The sequence below is a fragment of the Clupea harengus genome, chromosome 3 (genome assembly GCF_900700415.2).
Source record: "Clupea harengus chromosome 3, Ch_v2.0.2, whole genome shotgun sequence".
Lineage (NCBI taxonomy): Eukaryota > Metazoa > Chordata > Actinopteri > Clupeiformes > Clupeidae > Clupea > Clupea harengus.
In genome coordinates, this window is record NC_045154.1 from 16,405,803 (window position 1) to 16,415,136 (window position 9,334).

The following is a 9,334-nucleotide window of genomic DNA, read 5'->3' on the forward strand; positions in this document are numbered from 1 at the left end:
TGTGTGTGTCCTCATTGCCTGTGTCTGTAATGGTAAGTTTTCCCCTGGTTTCTGTTGGTTGTGTTTTATCTTGAAATTCTGTCTGAAATAGTCACTCGTTTTGTCTTCCTTTGAACAGCATTCGGTTTTCCGAATAGAGATGTGAACTTTAAGGCCTCTGCAGTTGACCGCCAAAGTGATGATGTGGTTGTCACCACAACACCCGTTCCCCACAACCAGACCACCTCTGCCCCTACTGAAGCTGGTGGTGAGGTTTCCTTTTAACGATATTTATGGGTTCTGTTGAGTCTTGATTGTGTTGGTTGAATGTTGACTCTTGTATGTTTATCCTAAGGTGGAGCAAGTGAAGATGCTGTGGCTACTACCCCAGCACCTAATCCACACAACCAGACAACTTCTGCACAAACTGAAGTTACTGGTAGGGTGTTTCATTTTAGTTTTTGTGTCGTTTTCTGCAAGTTTGGTTTTTGTATAAAATGTGTAAGTGTGTCCCTTGGCTTCTCTCTGGCCCCCTCACTCATGTGGAATCCCAAGATGGGGCCAGTGAAGATGCTGTGGACCGCCAAAGTGATGTGGTTGTCTCCACAACACCCAATCCCCACAACCAGACCACATCTGCCCCTACTGAAGCTGGTGGTGAGGTTTCCTTTTAACGATATTTATGGGTTCTGTTGAGTCTTGATTGTGTTGGTTAAATGTTCACTTTTGTATGGTTATCCTAAGATGGAGAAAGTGAAGATGATGCAGATGATGATGATGCAAGTGAAGATGATGATGATGAAGCAAGTGAAGATGCTGTGGCTACCACCCCAACACCAATTCCCCCAACTACATCTGACCACACTGCAGCTACCGGTAAGGACATCAGTGCATGTCTGTTTTGATGGAACACTTTGAATGTTTGCGCCCCCCTTTTGACAGTCCCTTTCTATTTGTGCGTAATCGCAAGATGATGCAAGTGAGGGTGCTGTGGCTGCCCAAACTGGAACTACTGGTAAGAGAGTTATGATTATACAAGGAACCACTTGGATGGTCCAAACCGTTTGCTCTTAAAAATTTATTCACAAGGAATCTGATTCAGTGCAAGGGTCTAGGAACTTTGAGTGTTGTGGTTTGGCATTGTCACTCGTTTATGTTTAAAAATGCAGCCTGGCAGGTCTCTAACAAATCTATACCAAATGTTTGTTTGGTTGAAGTTGAACAGCTCTGCCTGGAGCAGTGGCATACCGTAGGATTTCAGACAATAAATGTGCAATTAAAAAGGTTTTTGTTTCTTCTCCCTGTAGTATCCCCTACGACTGAAGTCTGATTCGACTGCTCCTCTGGTCACAATGACCTGTCTGGACTTTGTGCCTCTACATGTTGACTGCAATAAAGGACAGATTTGTATTTTTTAATCAAATGTTGTCTTGCCTTTTTCAAATTGAGGCCTTGTCCTGTTTTGGTAGTGGAGATGACTATGAAGCCTCTTTCCTAACGTATTTCCTGTAGTGGTTTTACTATATGCTTTATGCAACAAGGCCTTCAACGACTCAACAATTTAAAAGCATCTAGTTTTGTCTGAATTTGTAAAATGGTTGAACTGGTAGTGATGCACTATAATGGTGAACTGCTTGTGGCATTTCAATAATCTGTACTGTTTTACATGTACATCTCAAGTGAATTTGCATGGTAATTGGTAAACTGATGTCCGTCCCTACTAGGGGAGTACTGGCCTTAGTAGACTAACCCCCTGAAAGGCATTCAAACAATAACAGCCTAGTTGAGGCTGAGGGAACCTTGCCATTGCGTTAACTGGTGTCTCTTGGCAATACAGTTTACAATGTTGTGCTGTGAAAGCTTTTCATGGGGTCTTTAGTCCCAGAGCAGCAGGGACCAAGTGCATATCCAGGATGGGTAATGGGAATCTCTCGTTCACAGGACCATATACAATCAAAATAGAAATATCAAAACTTGAAGTCTTGTGTTAATGTTTGTTACAAACCTATCCAAGTATATAACACAATGGTTGGCCTTTTATTTGTTTTGGAGCAATTCTGATTGGTGTTTTACTTTGCATCAATGTAACGGCTATGTAAATGGCATACAGTGTATGTACTTAACTTTTTAACACAGAGCTGAATATACCATTACATACTTGTGGTATCTATTTGTGGAAGCCTACCTTTACTATATCACAACTAGTTTGCTTTGCATTATATATTAGCAAATCTGCTGTAAGTAAGGAAAAATGAAAGACATGAAGTGTAACATATTTAACAAAAAACACCTGCTTCTCACGTAAAAACAGACCTGGCCCTGATCTAGCATGAAGCCGTCCCAGATATTGTTCCGGTATGGGGCTGCCGCATCAGCACACAGCCATTTAGTGATCTTGTTAGCAATAGATGCTCACATGTGGCGTACCAAACACACAGTACTTCTCTTCATGAACAATCAAGCTGGCCAAGCCATGTTTGATAGTCATGGCTCATGAATGGATGGAGGAATGAGTGAATAAATGAATGTACTTATATGAACACACCTTTACACCTAACTATGTACCTGTTTAGATTACCCAAAAGGGCTTCACATGTGGTAGGACAGGGGTTTTCAACTGGTTTTGTCCCAGGGACCACCATTCTGACTAGAAAGTAATTTGCGGCCCACTGATGTACCTGCACGCGCGTGCATGTTTGTAACCGCCGCCACGCCCCCTCCCCTCGCACAGATATTCTGCCTATAACACTTAAATATGTGAAATTATCAGGGTACATCGCCAGCCGCCGCCACGCCCCAAATCGCCCAGAAGGGGCGTGGCCATTTGAAGCACGACTTTTGCCTGATTGTTGCCCGACTGTTACCTGATTGGACAATGACATTCAGAGGCAGATCAGACGGTCTAGTGGTAGAATCCGACAGAAAAAAAAATCTCCTTTTCCCGTAGGCAGTGCGTCACCCCAATCGCCCTTATGGACAATCCGCCCCTGCATTTCAATAGAGGAACTATGCAAGACCAGGTGGAGGTCGTTGAGGGACAGGTTTAAGAAGAAGAAAAACAGAGAGAAAGAGGCGAAAAGAAGTGGGGGAGGATTGTCAAGTTATCAGCTGTGGCGTTTCATGGCAGTGATGGGTTTTTTAACCCCATTCATTGCTGACTGTGAAACAGCCAGCAACGTACCCCGGCACACTCCACCCCCACCCCCCTGCACCCCTCCTCCCCATCAAACCCACCCTGCACCCCTCCACCCCCACCCCCCTGCACCCCTCCTCCCCCTCAAACCCCCAGCCCTGTGCCAGAGGAAGAAGAGGTCAGCCAGGACAGCAGCCAGCAAGCCTCTTCAAGTGTACGCAGACGTGGTGAGGGCGAGACAGAGCAGGAGGAGGAAAGGGGGAGACACTGACAGGGGGAGAAGAGGAAGAGAAGAGGAAGAGGAAGTGAAAGTGAAAGGCAAATTACGGAATTTGAGAGAGGGCCGCTGTCAGCACATCCACCAACGGAGGATGAAGATGAGGATGTTCTTTCGTAGCGTCTTGCCCTCCATGCGGAAGCTTTCGGTGGCAAAGAGGGCAAGGGTGAGGTTCAGAGTGCACCAGCTGGTGTTTGAGGCTGAACAGGAACATCTGTAATTTAAAACATTTCTACACATACTGACCTACACTAATTATCTTTTTACACTCTTTTTACACCACTACACACACTTCACTCGCTACACTACATAATTGTAAGTAAAAGTTATGTTTATTTTTTAAGTTATGAAAACTTAATGAAGTAATGTTAAAATTAAAGTAAATAAAGTTTGTATTACTAAATAAAGTTATTAACAGTACCTTATGGCTAACCTGTCTTCACTGATTCATGTAGCAATAGTATGATGGTGTTATTCAGTGGTATGTCCACACATATAATCACATGAATGTTTACCCATGGATGACATTGAAGTCGGTACTAGTTGTCACTTTAGCTGTGCACACCTCATGTCTGTCAGTATATAACTGGATTGTGCAGTTTTCGGTATCATTGCTCCTGTGAAAACCTGCTGAAACTATGAGTGGTTTATCAGTATAAATAGGGCTGAAAGGGAAAAGGCTGTGTAAGCTAATATTATTGTGAAAGAAACATAAACACATTGATTAGGAACATGACCTAATTTAAATGAAATCCCTGGAATGTATGCTTTTCAAAGGAAATATGGGTAGGTCTTAAAAGAGCTTTTGGTTTAATTACATTAGCGGGAAAAGTTCTCTCATTCTAGCTAACGGATTCATAGTGATAACCTCAGGTTTATCATCTACTGTTCCAGCCATCAGTCCTGCCTCAGTAGGGGATGCCTTCAGTTCCTATCATCTCCCTAACATTCACGGGGAGAAAATCCTGCACCTCCTATTGTACGTGAATGCCCCACCGAAATTACACCTCAACTTCTAAATCGGCTTTTCTCTCTACTATTGAGTACAGAGTTAGCCTGACGATGTCATACTCATAATTCTAGTCAGAATATGAGTCTGATATCGCTCCATTGGGCTGTGATTATGGGGCGTGTTTCAACCGAACCAGGAGAAAAAATGCCTCTTCGCTCAATTAGTTACCTACAACCAATCAGAACAACGTAGTATGTAACCAGGGGCAGCTGATACATTACACTTTTACCGGATCCCGTAGGAAGGAAGGCAAAAACATCTTTTCGATTGACAAATGCCTTAATCGCGTTTCTCTGTTCCTCTTTCAAAATGAATGCACTGTCAATGTCTAAATGGACTCGAATCTATACATTTCAGCTCTCCAGCGGCAGCCATGTTTGTTGAAAACGAATTCAACTCGTGTGTTGGTGACGTGGTTGGTTACGTTACTGTTGATCATCTGTCCATCATCGTATAAAGCCCGCCTTAACAATTTGATTGGTACGGCCAATATCTGTCCGCAGATAATTTCTCCTCAATGGAGTAATGCCAAACCGAACTTCCCAACCAAAAAATGTGTGGGCGGGGCTAAGTTCGGTCTGGTATCCAGGCTAGTACAGAGTATGAAATAACACAGAATTTCTTCAACATGAATGCTTTAATTGCAATTTCAAATACTGCTGAAACATCACAGGTCTCTGTATAGGCACTTCAACAGGCCCTTCCCATGCAGGTCTCCTTTCTCGTACAGGTGACATAGGCTTGTTTAACCTCTGTCTCAGGTGGCATACCTGTCCGGGACACATGCACACACACCCAGTACAAGCAGGTAGCAATTGTGGGACTGTGTCTCTGGGGCGTTAAGCAATACTTCTGCCGGAAATATTTCAGGATGAGACAGAACGAAACCACAGATGTTCAGCCAGAGCTGAGCAAGCAGAAGTCAAGGTCGTGAGTGCGCCTCTGACGGGGTTTACCCCAGTGACGCCCACACTGAAGACTGCTGGTCATGAAACAGTCACTTAAGGAAATAAGAAATAAGTTCCAGTGTCAAGTCTGTCATTAAAATGAATCACATCCAATTTTTTAGAGTTCCAGTTCGCAGCACTAACAGCACTGCTAGCGTCCAGCGCCTTCACAGTCTCCCAGCTGCATTCGAAGGACTCCGCTCTTGTGCAGCTGCCACAGCTGCAGAAACTCCTGCGGCATGGCGTGGTACCTGTTGGGAGGTTCGTTGTCATAGTAATGATGAGAGAGTGGCTTGTTGTCCGGTCCGTGTGAAAAGGGCCAGAAGCCGTAGACGTCCACCTGGTCGCAGAGGGAGAGGGCGAGTGTCACCATGAAGAGGCCGGTGGTGAGTCGCCCAGCACTGACATCCCGGGCCGCCCAGAAGGCACTGACATGCCGCAGGAACTCCGGGTGTGCGAACAGGACTGTCTGATTGGCTGAGGCGTCAACAAGGGTGTGGGCAGCTCTGAAGGAGGGCTCTGTGCCGATGTATGAAGAGAAGGCCGGCATGTAGATGAAGCTCCGGTTATACACCCGCATACTCTCTAGGAACGGCCGCCGGGACCACTCCAGACCTTCAAATCTTCAAACACACACACACACGCATACAAATGATCTTTAAGCATCTTTAGAGAGGGTGAGAAAATCTCAAACTCACAGAGGGGGATGTGTTTGTGTGTGCATACCGTAATTTCCGGACTATAAGACGGTACTTTTTTCCCACGCTTTGAACCTCGCGGCTTAAAAACAATGACGCGGCTAATCTATGGATTATGATACCTGTGACCATAGACAAGTCTATGCCTTTGACTGTATACGGTGGCTTTGTGTTTACGGTGGCTTTGTAGAGCTAGGATGCTAGCATGGATGCAACCGCATGGATGCTTAGCTCCACACGATTTCTCAGTATCTCTCAATAACTTAACTAATGTCAAAATAACCACAGTCTACCGGCGTAGACAGAACACAACTCAAAACACTTTAGAAAATAAAATAAAAAAGTTTACAACAATACAAATATAGTCTTTTCAAGTTCTTTAGCTCACTGGTTTCAAACTAGCGTCTTTCTTCTATCTCGCTGTCTTCAATCTAACGTTCTACCTGAACAGGAAGAACTACCTTATTTCTGATTGACTCTTGCAACTGTGCTCTCTTAAAGCAACAGTGCACTTATCGTAACTGGCAAAACTAATAATATGCATCACTATTGTATTACTTTTGATATTCATTTTAGCCTGTGTAAAGTTAATTTGTTTCAATGTACCGGTAGGCACCTGCGGCTTATAGACATTTGCGGCTTATTTATGTTCAAAATATATATTATTTTTTAATTCAGTGGGTGCGGCTTATATTCAGGTGCGCTCAATAGTCCGGAAATTACGGTAATGTCCTTATGTTTGCATCTAAAAGTATAAAATGTGCACGTTCACAGATAGATCAAACTATGTCTATGAGCAGTGTGTGTGTGTGTGTGTGTGTGTGTGTGTGTGTGTGTACCTTTTGTCTATGATGCTTGGGTTTGCCGTCACTAGGTGTGTTCTCTTTCCAATATGTTCAGCATATCCTCTGGTCAAGGGAGGGAGATTGCATCTATACATGCAAACACAGACACACACAAACAACAAAGACATCAGATTACAGGAATAACGCTATCACACAAACAAGGATATGAAGAATATTGGTGTCATACTTTCAACCCATGTGAATCCTTCCCCCTCAAGAATGAATCACCAGTTTACATTCAAGTAAACTGGTGCCAAAAAGCCTTCACACATTGAGGCGCCACGTTCATTTACATTCAAATGGTCAGCCAGACCTTTCCTGCCTGCCGACCCTCACACCTTTCATACCTAGCTAGACCCAAAGGAGATTCTGACAGAGCTTCAGCGAGAGAGAGATTCAGAGAGAGAGAGAGAGAGGTGAAACTTTGCTCCCTACGCTCTGCTCGTGCCATGCTCATCTTTGCGTACTTTTCACAATACAACACTCCACTTACTGACCTAGCATGCAGGCATACACGCTAACGCTTACTGATTCACTGACTGCCACACCTCACCGTAGCTTGGACTGTTAGTGTCCTGGCTAATTGTAATAAATCCTTAGTGTTTTGGCTTTTAAACTCTGTGAACGTCTGTTATTTGTCATGTCTGTGAGCCGGACATGACAAATTGGGGGCTCGTCCGTTTTTGAATTTGGAGGTGTTAACTGTTACGATGTAGTTGTGCCACTAGGTGGCACTCTAACAATATGTTGTGTGTAGCCTAAAGTATGCTGTAAAGGCTAGAGTAAGAGTTGGCTAGCACAAGGAGTTCGTACATAAGCTGTGTAATGGAAGTCGTAATGTGAAGCCTGGATTAAAGCTGTATCTTGATGACACTGCATCTGTTACTGTATCAGAACATAAAACATGGTGTCAGAAGTCTGAACCAAGCGCCTGTGAAGAACCAAGGAAGCAAACGGTGAGACGATACAACCTAACTGAGCCTACGAGTTCACTGCTCACTTGTCGACGATAGAATCTCAGAATGGCCTATCATATCCCTGTCCCGGAGCCCATGGACATGAAGGGCGATGTGTATAACAACTGGACATTTTTCCGTGCGCAATGGGAAAACTATGAAGTTGCTACTGGCATTGACAAAAAGAACAACAAGATACGCCTGGCAACGCTACTTTCTGTAATGGGGAAAGAATGCCACCAACTGCAACGCCACTTACACATGCCGACAGCTGATCGTGACGACTCGAAAAAAGTTTTGGATGCCTTGCAAACGCACTTTGAGCCGACCAGAAATGTAATCTACGAAAGGTTTGTGTTTAATGACTGTAAACAGAGCCAATGTGAGACAGTGGATCAATTCATAGCCAAATTAAGAAAGCTGGCGGACACTTGTGATTTTGGAGAGTTAAGAGATGAATTAGATTGGTTACAGGCACAAAGGATTTAGGCGCGCAAGCACGAATGCTGCGTGAACCGAAACTAACACTGAACAAAGCAATAGACATGTGCCGTGCAAGTGAACAAGCAAAAATTCAAATCAAGAAAATTAGCGGTGGGGAACAAGAGGCAGTGAATTACACCTCACGTGATAAAAGCAACAGTCATTACCAGCAGGGTCGGAAACAGACATATGTGTCAGAACATACAAAAAGAAAGCCACCCAACATCACCTGTCATTTCTGTGGGACAACACATGCCAAACAAAATTGCCCTGCATTTGGCGCAACATGTAAAGCATGTGGGAAGAGAAATCATTTTGCTCGGGTGTGTAAACAAGAACAACACAAAACACAGCTGAATCTGGTTGAAGACGAGCATGAGGCTGATGATGGAGAAAACCCAATGCTGTACCTGTCTCACATAAATTGCATTCAAGCCAACAAAAACAAGTGGTTCGTAAATCTGAAACTAGCCCCCAGAGACAACTCACTTCCCTATGACCTACAGCATGTCATCAAATGCCAACTAGACACAGGTTCCACCGTCAATGTGATTGGCTTTCGTGATCTCCAGTGCCTAGTGCAAGATGGCAACCCACCCTTATCTCAGAGCAAAACCACACTGAAATTGTACGATGGCACCCTGATAAAGCCAAAAGGGGAATGTGATCTCAAAGCAGAGCACAATGGTAAGACACACTTCCTGAGATTTCAAGTCATGGACACTTCTCAGACTCCCTTGCTCTCAGCTGAGACCTGTCAGAGACTCAACTTACTTCAGGTTACCAGCAGCCAGGTGATACACAGCCTTGAAGCAAGTCAAGCCCTCAACGCAAGCACTCCAAACACAACAGAGGGGCTCATATCATATTATGATGATGTGTTCGATGGTTTGGGATGCCTACCAGGGAAGCTACACCTGAAGGTTGACCCCTCCGTCCGTCCTGTACAACAACTGCCCAGGAGAATCCCTATTCCCATCAAAGACAGAGTTACAAAGGCAATA

The 9,334-nt window shown here is 44.3% G+C and overlaps 1 protein-coding gene and 2 long non-coding RNA genes across 3 annotated transcripts; 2 read left to right on the plus strand and 1 right to left on the minus strand.

Moving 5' to 3' along the window:
* Nucleotides 1-366: 366 nt before the first annotated feature.
* LOC105892471 lies at nt 367-768 on the plus strand. The gene is made up of 3 exons (XR_006152324.1): nt 367-418; nt 535-636; nt 724-768. It is a non-coding gene; the product is annotated as an uncharacterized LOC105892471 (long non-coding RNA).
* A 99-nt stretch (nt 769-867) lies between these two features.
* On the plus strand, nt 868-1,392 carry LOC122132809. The gene is made up of 2 exons (XR_006152325.1): nt 868-994; nt 1,287-1,392. It is a non-coding gene; the product is annotated as an uncharacterized LOC122132809 (long non-coding RNA).
* Nucleotides 1,393-5,019: 3,627 nt separating this feature from the next.
* On the minus strand, nt 5,020-7,117 carry LOC105892372 (alpha-N-acetylneuraminide alpha-2,8-sialyltransferase-like). The gene is made up of 2 exons (XM_031564769.2): nt 6,886-7,117; nt 5,020-5,971 (listed from the first exon to the last, which is right to left on the minus strand). Exons 1-2 carry the CDS (start codon nt 7,017-7,019, stop codon nt 5,500-5,502), a joined length of 606 nt encoding a protein of 201 aa, XP_031420629.1. The 5' UTR covers nt 7,020-7,117; the 3' UTR covers nt 5,020-5,499.
* Nucleotides 7,118-9,334: the final 2,217 nt, after the last annotated feature.

Excerpts from the sequence above, each read along its gene's own strand:
- LOC105892372 (XM_031564769.2), bottom strand. The coding sequence starts at position 7,019 with ATGTCTTTGTTGTTTGTGTGTGTCTGTGTTTGCATGTATAGATGCAAT. Across the intron at positions 5,972-6,885 it reads CCAAGCATCATAGACAAAAG|ATTTGAAGGTCTGGAGTGGT; the intron begins GTACACACACAC and ends GTGTGTTTGAAG.